This window comes from Bison bison, unplaced genomic scaffold (genome assembly GCF_000754665.1).
Source record: "Bison bison bison isolate TAMUID 2011002044 unplaced genomic scaffold, Bison_UMD1.0 scf7180017864352, whole genome shotgun sequence".
Classification (NCBI taxonomy): Eukaryota; Metazoa; Chordata; class Mammalia; order Artiodactyla; family Bovidae; genus Bison; species Bison bison.
The window spans coordinates 5,408,212-5,423,166 of NW_011494924.1; the positions used below are offsets into that span (position 1 = coordinate 5,408,212).

General features: G+C 38.8%; 1 protein-coding gene across 1 annotated transcript in view; it reads left to right on the top strand.

Moving 5' to 3' along the window:
- AGK (acylglycerol kinase) overlaps window positions 1–14,955 on the top strand; it is a 99,720-nt gene that overhangs the window by 46,196 nt on the left and 38,569 nt on the right. Inside the window, exons 5-9 of the mRNA XM_010855026.1 lie at window positions 35–110; window positions 4,958–5,050; window positions 6,641–6,673; window positions 8,049–8,143; window positions 12,811–12,880. Coding sequence (XP_010853328.1) covers window positions 35–110; window positions 4,958–5,050; window positions 6,641–6,673; window positions 8,049–8,143; window positions 12,811–12,880 — 367 coding nt within the window. The remainder of the gene's footprint in view (window positions 1–34; window positions 111–4,957; window positions 5,051–6,640; window positions 6,674–8,048; window positions 8,144–12,810; window positions 12,881–14,955) is intronic.

Below are 14,955 nucleotides of genomic sequence, written 5' to 3' on the forward strand. Positions count from 1 at the left end.
GTTAAAATATTTGTATTTTTTCCTTTGTTTACAGCAAAGCCAGGACTCTATTTGAAAAAAATGCTGCCCCGATTTTATACTTATCTGGCATGGATGTTACTATCGTTAAGGTGAGAATTGCTCTAGAGTGTTAATTTTATCCAAGCCACCCCTCCTTATATCCTGTTCTCTTTACTTCTTAGCAGAAATCGTTTATCACGTAAGGAGGTAAGAACAGAGAAATCAACGTTGTGTTCTTCTTCTGATAATTAATACAATTATATTGTTTTTCCCAACCACTCTCAGCTTTTCATTTTCAGAATAGGATTAAATGGAGCCATGAACCTGGTTCCTTTCCTCTGAAAGATAGGACTTGGAACTCTTGTCTCTTAGAAGATGAAAAGTTGTTATAGCTGTAAGAATTCTTCTGACTCTTTAAAAAAACAAAAAACTTCAAGTTTGAGTAATTAATTTCTTGGCAGACAGGTAAACATTTTCTTTCTGATAAGGAATTACCTCTGGTGAGGAATTTTAAGTGGTAAAGCTTTAGAATTTTCAAGATTTGGATATGAAGAAAGGGGGTCAGAAATAAATGAGAGGGAATGTGTACTTCAGAAGATGCCTCAAGGCCCCACTTTGTTGACTTTAAGTGCTTTGTGTATGGTGTGTATATAGGTGTATGTATTGGGTAAAAATCACTGTGTCACCTGTTTTTAAGTCTGTGGTTTACTGATTTTTAATATTAGACACTTTCATTGAATCTTAGAGGTTGGATGGGCATTTAGTCCAATTGACCATGCAGTGCTGAACTGCACCTTGTCTGAGAGAGGGTCTTCCAGTTGTCTGCCTCCAGGGGTGGGAAAGAGGGGAACACTGGCGCTTATTTTAGAACCTGTAATGTATACTGCAGACTCTAGTATAAGAGAGCTGAGAATGGTCATTTAAGACTGATACTATTTATCCCTGGAATGTTTGGTTGAACTCAAAAGTAGAACCACCTGGGCCTGACTGGAGCTTTCTTTGAAGGGAAATTTTTTTGTATGTGTGTATTAAGTTTCTTTAGTGCCTGTAGAAGTACATCAAGATGTTCCATTAGTATTAGTAAGGTTAAAAATTTTAAAGGAATTTCTGCATTTCGTCTAAGGTTTCAAATTAATAGGCATCACGTTGTTCATAAAATCTTCTTTTAAATTTCTGTACCATATGAAATAAATCATTGGCATGCTCAATATTGTTTTATTGTTTATCCATACCATCTTTTTTTTGCCTCCCAGTCATGTGAGGGCTGTGTCAATTTAATCTTGCCAAGAACCATTTTTTGGCCTGTTGATCCCTTTATTTATGTTTGTTTCACTGTTTCCTTCATTCTCCTTTCTTTGGATTTTTTTTTTTCTGCTTCTGCTGTTCTGACATTTTAACTTGAATATGCATTTCATTAATTTTCACCCTTCTTTCCTAGTGTTTGGTGCTTCAGCTACATCCTGGAAGTTTTGATATATTTTCATTATCATTCAGTTCTAAATATTTTCTAATTTTCATCATGATTTTTATTTGACCTGTGAGTTAGTCATGTTTTAAAATTTTCAAATCTAAAACTTTTCCCCATCTTTCTGTTAATGATTTCTGATTTAATTGTGCTATAGTCAAAGAATGTAGTGTATATAATTCCAGTATTTTAAGGTTGGTTGAAATTTGTTTTATGGCCTCGCCATGTGGTTTGTTTTCATAAATGTTTTATGTATGCCTGAAAAGAACGGGTATCAGTTATTGGGTACCATGTTCTATATATGCCCAGTAAGTCAAGTCTGTTAATTGTGTAGTTCAAAACTTATAATGTCCTTACTGTTTTCTTCTGTTTTAACTATAGATTATTCAGAAAGAGGTATTAGAAATATCCCACTGGATAGATTTGTCTATTTCTCAATGTAGTTTTATCCACTTTTGCTCTTTTATATTTTAAGACTATGTCAGTAGACGCATTCACATTTCAAATTATTTCATTTTTCTTGCATTTTGAACCCGTCATAATGCATAACCCTTTAGCATTAATGCTGCCTTTTAGTGTGGTCTATTTTATTTAGTGTTATTAGTTAACCATACTAGCTTACTTTGGTTAGTTTTTGCCGGGTATAATTTTTACTTATCTTTTTAATTTTAAGAAAGTCCAACTTACCAATTTTTTCTTTTAGGGTTGCTTTTGGTGATTTATTTAAAGACTCATCACCAAACCCAGGATCATCTAGATCCTCAACTATGTTATTTTCTAGAGATTTTATAGTTTTTTATTTGCATTTAGATCTGTGATCCATTTTGAGTTAATTTTTATGAAAGGTATAAAATTTGAGTTTTTTGCATCCTTAGGCCACTCTTTCTCCTTTCTCTTTGGTGCATTTAGAATTTTCCTCTTAAGGTTAGAGCCTCAAATATATCATCCGTATTAATGTAATCTTTTAAATTATGGTCTGTTAAATATGTCAGTGTCTTTTGAAATTTTGGTTCTTTCATTCCTGTACTCATTCCTATTTTTCACTTTTTCTTGCAAATATTTGAGTACCCCAGGTGGCCCAGTGGTAAAGAATCCACGTGCCAACTCATCAGATGTGGGTTTGATCCGTGGGTCGGGAAGATCCCCTGGAAAAGAGAATGGCAACCCACTCCAGTATTCTTGCCTGGGAGATCCCATGGACAGAAGAACCTCGTGGGCTGCAGTCCCTGGGGTCACAAAGAGTCAGACACTACTTGGCAACTAAACAACCACAGCACCTCCTATAAAGTAAACTCTGTTCTAGGTATTGAGGATACAGTCTGAACAAAACATTTTCCCTGTCTGCCCTCAGAGAAATTCTAAAGTGGGAAAAGAAGGGATGCACATGATAAACGTATATAAAAAAACTTACGATTTGTCAGGTGGTGGTGAGTGCCAAGAGGAAAAGTCAAGAGGGATAAGAAAAGTAATGGGGGTGTTAGTTTAGTCCAGGAAGCCAAAGAAGGCTGGTTTTATAAGATGCCCTTTGAAAGAGACCTGGAGGAAATGTGAGTCATGCAGGTGGGCGAGGGAGAGGATCCAGGGCCAGCATGCTGCACGTTCAGAGGCTCTGCAGAGTATTTGTGGGTGTTTGAGGAAGAGTATGAAGGCCAGTGTAGTTAGAGGAGGATGAACAAAGAGAGACAGGCAGAGAGGATGAGGTTGGAGAAGTCAGGACGGGCAAGATTGTCAGGTTTGTATCACTTATATATTCAGTAAATGACCTTTCCTCTCCTTGTTGATCAAGTGTTATGCAGGAAAAGGCTGAAAGGAGAGCCCTAAAAAAATGTCATCAGGAATCTGCCTACAATTTGATGTTCCTCCCTTGGGGGCATGTTACTTAGAGCATAGATGTTCACTTGGTAATCAGTTCACCCATTTGTATCCCAGAGTATTGTTCCCACTTATCTCCACCTTGTTCCCAAGGATATTATCAAATAGCTTGCCAGGTGCCTTGCTGAGGACCAGATAGAATGTCTGTTTGGATTCCCATATCTTCTTATCTAGTAATCTGTCAAAGATGAGAATAGTCTGAGAGCCTTGTTCTTGGAGAACCCTTGCAGATTACCAGTGGTCACCTATTTCAGGATGTTTACAAGGCCTCCTTTTAAATTAGGATCAACATATATTCTTTTTTTTTTTTAATGAAATATTTGGATTGATTGAGCTCAACTACTAGAGGGCAACAATTTAATCAACCATGGATATGTAATGAAACCAACATAAAAATCCGAAGGGACAGGGTTCAGAGAGCTTCAGGGCTGGTGAACCTGTGGAGATCTGAGAAGTGGTGTACCAGAGAGGGCATGGGATGCCCCTCTCCACACAGTTTGCCCCGGGTACCTCTTCATTTGTTCATCTAAATCCTTTCTAATAAGCTGTTAAGTGTGAAAAAAGATGTGTTTGCAAATGTATAACTACAAAGCCAGTCTTTGAGTTTTTCAGGATAGAAGTAGAACCGTACTTCATGAGATGAGAGGATGTTAGTGTAGGGACTTCATTTTCTTTTCTGTGTTGACTATGGCTGGGTGCTTTAGCCCATCTGAAACCTCAAGTCTCTTAATTTTTGCCTATTAGTTTGGCTAGTAAAATGTCCACAGGAGATAGTGTTTCCTTATTATTAATTGCATTACCTTTACATCTGTTAAAATCCAGTATTTGGTTTTAGTCGCTCTGTCGTGTCCAACTCTATGCAACCCCATGGACTGTAGCCCACCAGGCTCCTCTATCCATGGAATTTTCCAGGCAGGAATACTGGAGCAGATTGCCATTTCCTTCTTCAGGAGATCCTCCCGACCCAGAGATTGAATCTGCATCTGTTGCGTTGGCAGGCGGGTTCTTTACCAGCTGAGCCACTGGGAAAGCCGTTATTTACACAGTACCAGTTAAGAACAGGTACCTTACTGTTTGCTTTGCACAAGAAATCTCTTACCCTTTCTTCCCGTACACATGATTTCATTGATAAGGAAATTAAGATCTTGAGGGTTTAAAGCCACTCAGCTAAAAATAGAGTTGGGGTTTAATCTGGGTCTCTTGGGCTCTCAAATCTGTGCTCTTTTCATTATATCTGTTTCTCCTTATTTGCGTATACATTTGACCTCTTGCTTTCAGATGAAAGTCATTGGATAAATGAATAGTAAAATCTGCACTGGACTGAAAATGAGTCCCCTGATTGGCTAACTGTAACTGAGACACATCAGTTTGAGTTTGAATTTTATTTTTAAAGCAAGGAGCTGACTAGATGGTTTCTGAGGTCCCTTCCAGCTCTAAACATATAAAACTATAAAAACCATAACTAGTTGCTTTAGCAGATATTTAGTTTTTCATATGCATCAATTATGAATTTAAGAAAAGATACAGTGTAAAACTGTAAAGAAACTTCTACATGTTTAGACCTTTGGCCTTGCGGCTCTAGGGATGATACATTTACCAAAGTCTTCCTTTGTATTGCAGACAGATTATGAGGGCCAGGCCAAGAAACTCCTGGAACTGATGGAAAACACAGATGTGATCATTGTTGCTGGAGGTGACGGGACTTTGCAAGAGGTATGGCCACTTTTCTGTCTGGAGCCATTTTGAAAATGAGGAAAATAGAAGTGAGATCTTAGAGCGGGGGCATAAAGTGATTATCGTTTAAGGAAATGATTTCTTGGTAATCCATTCTTTCTAGGATTGTTTTCTCTGTGAAGCAAGCATAGCATTACATTTTTCCTTTTATTTCATTGTTTTGTATAAATTCTGAACCCAGCACATAGAAAGGTTTTTGTTCTATCAAATTGAAGGTAGACAAAGTGGAATAAAACGGTACAAAATGGTGCTGGGTGTGAAATGCTTTTTACATTTTGACGACTCTTCTGCAGTAGCCCTATTTATTATGGAATTGTAGTTTCAATTATGGGAAGGTTTCTTGTAAAACTTCAATAATGATTCCCTTTTTAAAAGAAGGCCTGTGTCCATTCTCATATCATTTCCATCCTAGGCAGTGTTACCTCCCAATGGTGCCTTTAGAGGCAGAGGTTCCATGTTCCAGTGTGTGTCCTGCCTTTGTTCTGCAGTCCCTTTTCCATATTGCTTGCCTGGGACAGTAAGCATATTGCCCTGGGAGTGCTCTTCTCTTCCAGGGCAGTAGACCAGGCCCTTCATTGTGTGTTGGAAGCCCCTGAAGAGCCCCGTGCAGGGCCCCTCCCCCCAGTCGCCCGGCCTGTGTAGACGCTGCCTCCGGACCTCATTTCTTGCCTTTTGCCTCTGCCTCTGGTTTCCTGGTGTTTGTGGGTCAAGAGCTCCCAGCAGGCAGGGCATTGTCCTGTGTTTAATTTAGCAACCATGTGAGCCTTAGTAAGCTGCTTCTTTAAAAAGGCTGTGCTAATGATCTTGTAATTGTTTTTATGGCTTTTTAATGAAGTGTGAAGAAAACAGATAGCATGCCAGCAAAGAATGAAGTGGGCCACAGCAGAGCCCCATTTCATCCCAAAGTTCAGGGCGGCAGGAGATGGCGGAGAAGATTGGCGTCGGCCTTGACTTCACAAAATGTTTTTAAGAAAGATAACCAAATTGTGTATCTGGTATAATCTAGGCATAAAACTATGCCCTGATTAAAAAAAAAAGGAATTGGAGAGAAATGTAACAGAATGTAAACAACTCACTAATGATGTCTGGTGGGTTAATGAGGAAGTATTTTTTCTTCAGGTATTTTTTACAGTTTTTACAAGACTTGTGCGTTATAGTTTAAAAGTGAAAAGTAAATTATGTAAAAATTAAAATTAAAAATGTCTTTTTATAGAGGGAACACAATTCCCCTTGTCTTTGTATTCATCGATAAGAAACTTTTATTGAGAGCAGGCTTCTGAGTGACCCATCTTATCGAACTTAAAACATAATTTTGCTAATATAATGTGGAGGTTTCATAATTATTTTGTCTTAGTCTTTATAGTCCTATTGATCCCAGGTGAAGAATAAAACCTAATTTAGCTCTGATCTTATTGGAGAATGGTTTGTGTTTTAAGAACCAATACATCTTTTGACATAGTTTCTAGGAAGAAAACAGGAACAAGTTTGTGGTCCATGAAAATTGAATCCAATTATTTTATGATAAAGGAACTACAAGGTGTTTATAATAATTTTTTTAAACATTTTTAGGTTATTACTGGAGTTCTTCGAAGAGAAGATGAGGTGAGCTTTAAAATAAGAATAATTGCATTTTGACTTTTACTTTGCTCCTCTTTCTTTATTCCTCCCTTCCTCACTCCCTCCCTCCTTTCCTCCCTATTTCATGTTTTAAGGTGGGAACAAGTTTTGCTTCCTTGGATTTTAGAAAGTAAAATCTGCCTGTCATAGAACACTTTTATTAACCCGTGGCGGACTTTTCCTGCTTTGGGAATCTAGAATATCCAATGTTTTGTTTTTTTTTTTTTTTAACCAAGAGTTGTTTAAACTATAAAATTTCCTTATAAAATCTTTTTCTCAAAGGATTCCTTCATTAATAAACCGTGGTATATTCATATGTTGGAAGCCACACAACAGTTAAAATGAATGAACTAGACTTACAAACATCTACGTGGTAAATCTAAAAAATATTCAATAAAAAAGTCAGGTTGCCAAAGCATGTTATGCATTTCTCCAAAGTTTTAAAATTCAGAGAACAAAGATACTGTTGATGGAAGCATCAACTGTGTAGTCAAAGGATAATAACGTGGATGGAAAGGAATTGTACCAAGTCTATGATGATGGATGGCTGGTTTCCTTTGGGGGAAGGGAAAGAGGAAGAGGGTGAGAAGGGACTTGAACTGCATCTGCATCAAGTTCTCTCTTAAAACTCTGAAGCAAATATGGCAAAATGTAATATTTGCCAAATCTGGGTCTTAGTTACATGGGTGTTGTGAGATTATTTTATCCACTTTTCTACAATAATTTAAAGTATTTTAAATAAGAAATACAACAAGAAAAAAGAAAGTAACCACAAGGAAGAAGATCCTTCACAGTCCCTTAGTAATAATAGATTGAGCTCAAAATAGTCTTTAGAACCTTACAGTATCTATTAGTATTTGTAGCATTTAGTTAAGTCCTCTGCGATGCCATTCTTCTGCTATTTGACCTTGCATTTTCTCTTAGCCTTGGTTATACTTGCAATAGTTTACAAGGCAGTTTCACCTGTCCTCAGTCACTATACCAATGTTAGACTTTTTTAATTGAATTTTATCTGCAACTTTGTCAAATAGTGTGGCAACGTAATATACTCTGTCACAGTCATGCAGTTACGTAATATCCAAGACACTCATTTTCTTAACCAAATTTCTTTCAACCCATTGGTATTAGTGAGTATTCAAGTATTTCTTCCAAATTTGAAGTTTTGTTGTTCATGAACTGCCTTGTTCTAGAAACTGCTTCCTCAGGATTGCATGATGGCTGGTCTAGGGGCGTGGGAAGGAAGACAGGGAGGCAGGGCCAGGGTCACTTTCTTTGTTTTATGGACACGTCTGTGCCTCTTTGTTCAATCTCATTTTCTGACCATAACAATAAAACTTCCCTCTCATTTTCTTCCCCCCAGGCTACCTTCAGTAAGATTCCCATCGGATTCATCCCACTGGGCCAGACCAGTAGTTTGAGTCAGACACTCTTTGCCGAAAGTGGAAACAAAGTCCAGTAGGTTGTCAGTGTGGGATGGTAGCATTTGTGGGTGAGAGAGCCTGGGAATGGCAGATCCGCATGTGTGATACAGTTTTCTTTTTGAGTTTTGCTAGCCTGAAACTTCAGATCATTAAGAGGAGGAGATCAGAGTTCAAGCATTCAGTTGATTGGGAAGTTTCTCTGTTGGGTGGTGGGACCCTGGTGATCTAATATTAAGTCCCCAGGTGAGGTATGGCAATGAATACTGATGTCCTTTTTTTCTTATGAAGTTAGCTTTGCTGATCCAGGCGTACTGTTTGTGTGCCTTTGTGCTGTAAGATCCTCTGGTGAAGACAGATTCGCAGTGCTCATTTGTTTGCGTTAAGTATGCATGATGACAAATAGCAAATCCCCCAAGGAGACCGAGCCAGCTGTCTTGGCTCCATTACCTTGATAATATAAGGAGCTAAAACAACCAAATATAGTTACCTCCTTTAGTGAACGCCTAAAGTAGAAGGCAGTACAGAGAGAGTAGACAGAAAGCAGTGCAGCCCTGACATCTAAATTAAATTGCTGTGAGTCTACCACTGTCTTCAGGAGTCAGGCAAATTGTTACCATTGCACTTTTCTTTTGAAAGCATTATGTAAACAAAAATTGAGTCTTTCAAGAAGATGGGAATCTTGAATTTGAGTTGTGACTTTGATTAGAAATAGAATCTTGGACACATCCTTATCAGGTTCTTATTGTCAGTTGCCTGATCTTTGTTTATTTTTTAAACTTTTCGTTTTGTATTAGGATATAGCCAATTAACAATGTTGTTAATAATTTCAGGTGAACAGTGAGGGGACTTAGCCATGCATATACATGTATCTCTTCTCCTCCAAACTACCCCCTGTCCAGGCTGTCACATAACATTGCTCCGAGTTCCCTGTGCTATTCAGTGGGTCCTTGTTGGTTATCCTTTTTAAATGCCTGATCATTAAGGCTTTGTGACACATTGGAGAGGTCAATAAATAGTGTTTGTTGAATGAATGAACTGAAATATTCTCAAGGCATTTCTGTTTATAACCTTCCGAATCAATGACAATAACAATATGCAAGTGATTTTCTGTTTTGGATTATTTTTTTATTTCTGCTTTGGGATTTTTCTTTTAAAGTGTAATGGACATACAACAATATATTCGTCTCAGATGTACCACACAATGATTCAATATGTGTATATCACCACAGTAAGTGGAGTTGACATCTGCCACCTGACAGTAGTTACAGAATTTTTTCCCTTACAAGGGGAGCTTTTAAGATATGCTCTCTTTAAAACTTTCAGACATACAGCACAGTATTAGCATTAGTTGCCACGCTATACCTTCCGTCCCCACAACTTACTTATTTTGTAACTTTTGACCCCCTTCACCTGTTTTGCCCGCCTCTCTCACCCCACCTCTGACAAACACCAATCTGTTCCGTGTCATTAGATGCCACCCACATGTAAGTGAGATCATATAGTATTTGTCTTTCTCTGTCTGACTTAACTTCACTTAGCGTAGCACCCTCCAGTTCATCCATGCTGTTGCAAATGGCATAATTTCATTCTTTTTTATTGCTGAATACTGTGTGTGTGCACGAACATATACATGTATCACATATTCTCTATCCGTTCACCTGTCAGTGGACACTTGGCTTGTTTCCATATCTTAGCTATTGTAAATAATGCTGCAACAAATATGGTGCATATATCTTGAGAGTTAGTGCTTTTGTTTTCTTTGGATAAATAGCTAGAAGTGGCCTTGCTGAATTGTATCGTAGTTCTATTTTTAACTCTTTGAGGAATCTCCATACTGTTTTCCACAGTGGCTGTATCAATTTAACATTCCCACCAACAGTGAACAAGGGTTCCCTTTTCTCCACATCCTCCATAACACTTGTTATTTCTTATCTTTTTGATAATAGCCGTTCTCACGGGTATGAGGGGATATCTCTATGTGTTTCAATTTGCTTTTCCCTGAAGTTTCATGCTTCCGGGCCATCTTTTCATGTACATGTGGCCATCTGTATGTCTTCTTTGGAAAAATGTCTGCTCCAATCATCTGGTCATTTTTCAAGTGGATTTTTTTTTCCTCTGTTGTATGAGATATTTATATGTTTTGGATATTAACCACTTAGCAAATATATGACTTGCAAATATTTCCTCCCATTCCTCAGGTTGCCTTTTCATTTTGTTGCTGGTTTCCTTTGCTCTCCAGAAGGTTTTTAGTATAATGTAGTCCCACTTTTTTATTTTTGCTTTTGTTGCTTTTGGTTTCAGATTCAGAAATCATCACCAAGTCTTACGTCAAGAAGCTTACCCTCTTTTCTTTTAGGAGTTTTATGGTTTCAGGTCTTACTACATTCAGGTCTTTAAACCATTTTGAGTTTATCTTTGCGTCTGGTGTAAGCTAGTGGTGCAGTTTCATTCTTCTGCATGTGGCTGTCCAGTTCTGCTTGCGGATTTTGAATCGACTGGTTTTATGGATTTATTATTGCTGTTTAATTTTAGGAGTCATCCTATATCTTTTAACAATTCAGTTCTTTGTTTTAGATAAAAGCCTTGGTCCATATATCACAGATTAGGCATAAATGTAGACATACACTAATATCAGGTCTTTATTAAAATGTCCCTCATGCCTCAAGTCTTCATCTATCCAGTCCTTTACCAGTCTTCCTGCAGCCGAACGTGGCATTTCATTTTGCTGTATATTTTCCCCTGGTTTAGAATTTCGGAGGGACAATAAATATGACACCCAGTGAGTTAAACGTTTTTGCTTGTCAGAGACAAATCCTGTCTGGTTCGGGTCTTGATCACTTGTGATAGCTGTTCTTTCCGCCTGTCAGTGTAGATTATTCGAACTGCTTGCCAGCGTTACCGAATATGTCAGCAATGCAGAGGCAGACGGCATTCCTGGGAGAATCCCTCACCTATCCAAAGCCAGGGTCTGTGCTGGGCGCCCGCCCTCAAGTCCTTAGATAGCCCTCAGTGTCTTGAGAGCTGATTTTCCCTGTAGTTAAACTAATGTTGTTGCTGCTTCTATTTATAATTTGAAGATTTTTAAAACTTAATTTATAAGCATGCCCCAGGGCTCTTAGGTAATTAAGTCGGTCTGCCCTGGGTTCAGAATTTTGTAGACCCTCTTAACATGGCAGGTGCCTGAGGCTATTTAAAAGAACAAGGCTTTGCTTTTTGCATTGCTGTCAAGATTTGTTGTACCATAATTACTACAGAAGAAAAAGGAATTTTGAATTCGGAATGTTGCCGATAAATAAGCCTAAAAAATAGCTGTTCCATGCTACAGGGCAGCTTTATTTAGTACTTTCAATTATTGCCAGAGGATGACAAATTTAAGGTTGCATGTTAACCATCTTCTGCCAAGCAATTTTGAAAAAAATTAATATGGAAAGGCATTTTTCAGTCAGAACATTTTTTAAAGGTCAGCCTCTCAAAAGCACTTCTTAAACCTCTTAATGTGCTAGGTACCACTCAGAGCAAGCACGGAACTTTAGGATTCTTTCTGATAACTTCCTTTGAAATTAATATATTTATATCGAATTAATCTGAACCGGTGATCATGCATCTTGCTTTCTCCTAAATTGAATCTCATTTTCTAGACTTCTACCTGCTTCCCACATAGCATCTGTCTTGGAGGGGAAAATGGGATAAAGAGAAATTTGAGAAAGTAAATGAGGTTGTTTATTAAGTTTCAGCTTGCTTACTAGGGAACCCAGAAAGTCATCCAAGCACTAACGTGTATATTTTGAGGATGTATTATATTTTTCTAAAATAACTTCAACGAATCTTGGCCTTTATTATTTTTTTCTTTTTTTGAATGTAATCCCCACACCAGAGATACGTAGTTGCTTTTTTTTCTTTTTTAAAATAATGTTATTGTTTATTTTTATTTATGGCTGTGCTGGGTCTCTGTTGCTGTGTGGACTTCTCTCTAATTGGGGCAAGTAGGGGCTGCTCTCTAGTTGCGGTGTGTGGACTTCTCATCGTGGTGACTTCTCTTGTGCAGCACGGGCTCCAGGGCACACGGGCTGTAGTACTTGCGGCACGCGAGCTCAGCAGTTGCGGCTCCTTGGCTCTAGAGCACAGGCTTGGTATTGGGGCACATGGGCTTAGTTGCTCTGCAGCATTTGGAATCTTCCTGAATCAGGGGATCGAATTCATGTCTCCTGCGCTGGCAGGCGGATTCATTACCACTGAGCCAACCAGGGAGGCCCAGTCCTGTCCTTTAGTTATCCTTCAGATTATTAGAGTAAAAAGCTGTATGGTTTTTGAAGTGCTTGACTTTGTTACAATGAATGAAAGATGTTATTTATTTATCATAATTTCCAATGATAAGAGTTGGACACAATGCAGACCCTCAGTAAGTGTGAAGTAAATAAATGATCAGTGCTTCCTATAAACTTCTCTTTGCTGAAGCCTTCTTTTTGAGTCTGTATTAGAGCCTTCCACTCTATGTGTATCAGCAATTCTTTTGTACTCCTTCATTCTGTTTTCTTGGGGGTATTTCGAAGGGATATGTCTTTTTCCTAATTCATCTGTTGGTACTCTGGGCAGGAATGGGTTTGGGGGTGGTGAGTGTGTGTATACGTGGGTGTGTGTGTCTTGGGGGTAACTGCTGCTTATTCTTCACAATGTAATAATTTCCTTCTTGTTACCTTTTAGACATATTACAGATGCTACACTTGCCATTGTGAAAGGAGAGACAGTTCCACTTGATGTCTTACAGATAAAGGTAAGGAGGTCTTTTCATCAGAGTTAGAAAAAATTACAAGCTAATACATATTTAAAAAAATAAAATGTAATAGTTCAAATAATGTTAGAATGAAACCAATTCCTCATCTTACCCTTTCCTATCTGAAGTATAACTCCACATAGAAAATAATTTTACCTGGTTATTCTAGCTGTTACCACTAATTAGTATACCTATGATGCTACTTTTTAAAATTGCAGTTTAAAAACCCCCCACAAAACTTGAAATTTGCATCATAACCATTTTCCCGTGAAATTCGTGTAGGAGGCGTCCCAGGTGGCGCGGTGGTAAAGAACCTGCCTGCCGATCCAGGAGACACGGGTTCAATCCCTATGCTGGCAAGATCCCCTGGAGAAGGAAATGGCAACCCACTCCAGTATTCTTGCCTGCAAAAATTCATGGACAGAGAAGCCCGGTGGGCTATGGTCCACGGGATCACGAAGAGTCAGACACGGTAGAGCGACTGAGCATGCACACACAGTTCAGTTTATCAGTTTTAGGCCTTATCTCTTGGCCTCTCTTACGTATCAGAAGTCCTCTACATTGCCTCTCAATATAGTTGTATCATGATTTTTAGTTCCTCTGTTGGTTACGTTTGACCCACAAGTAATTTTTTTATCTTATACAGTTGTTTTGAATACCAGAAGAGCGAATAAAAGCATGTGGGACAGCGCCTGGTTTCATCGTTGGTGTTTGTATAGTGGCTGCCTCTTAATCTCATGTTCTGCCATGGGCAGAACCCTTCTCATGGCCTGTCTCTCCTCTGGAGGGCCTTCTGTTGGGAATTTAGGTTATTTTGTTTTCTTGTATTCTCAGCTCTCTGAAGAGCTTAAGAAAAATTATGATTCTGTAGATTACCAGGCTTTTTCTCAGCTTTAGGGTGGGAACAATGTTCTCTGTTGCTTCCTATGTCTTCTTTTGGGTGGCCTAACATTTTCTTAGTGATTTGTAGGTAAACTCATGAATTATTCTAGAAATACATTTGCTGGCTCTGCCCACTGAAGGGGCTTGAGACAGTGACAACAAGCAGCAGTGAGCATACCTGGCGCCCAGATTTTGGTCTCTTAAGTGCATGCCCTAATAAAACTTCGCAGCACTCTGTGCAGAGATGTCTTTCAGTTTCAGGGCAAGAACAAGGCAAAGAACTGCTCAAAAACGAATGGGGACAACACTGAAATGACACGGGAGCCAGCCTGATGCTGTCCTTCATTGTTGTTCAGTCACTCAGTCGTGTCCGACTCTTTGCAACCCCCTGGACTGCCGCACGCTAGGCTTCCCGGTCCTTCACTATGTCCCAGAGCTTGCTCAAACTCATGTCCATTGAGTTGGTGATGCCACCCAACCATTTTGTCCACTGTCGTCCCCTTCTCCTCCTGCCTTCAATCTTTCTCAGCATCAGGGTCTTTTCCAATGAGTTGGCTCATCATGAAAGGCAATGCCAAAGAATGCTCAAACTACTGCACAATTGCACTCATCTCACACTCTAGTAAAGTAATGCTCAAAATTCTCCAAGCCAGGCTTCAGCAATATGTGAACCGTGAACTTCCTGATGTTCAAGCTGGTTTTAGAAAAGGCAGAGGAACCAGAGATCAAATTGCCAACATCTGCTGGATCATGGAAAAAGCAAGAGAGTTCCAGAAAAACATCTATTTCTGCTTTATTGACTATGCCAAAGCCTTTGACTGTGTGGATCACAATAAACTGTGGAAAATTCTGAAAGAGATGGGAATACCAGACCACCTGATCTGCCTCTTGAGAAATTTGTATGCAGGTCAGGAAGCAAAAGTTGGAACTGGACATGGAACAACAGACTGGTTCCAAATAGGAAAAGGAGTACGTCAAGGCTGTATATTGTCACCCTGTTTATTTAACTTATATGCAGAGTACATCATGAGAAACGCTGGATTGGAAGAAACACAAACTGGAATCAAGATTGCTGGGAGAAATATCAATAACCTCAGATATGCAGATGACACCACCCTTATGGCAGAAAGTGAAGAGGAACTAAAAAGCCTCTTGATGAAAGTGAAAGAGGAGAGTGAAAAAGTTGGCTTAAA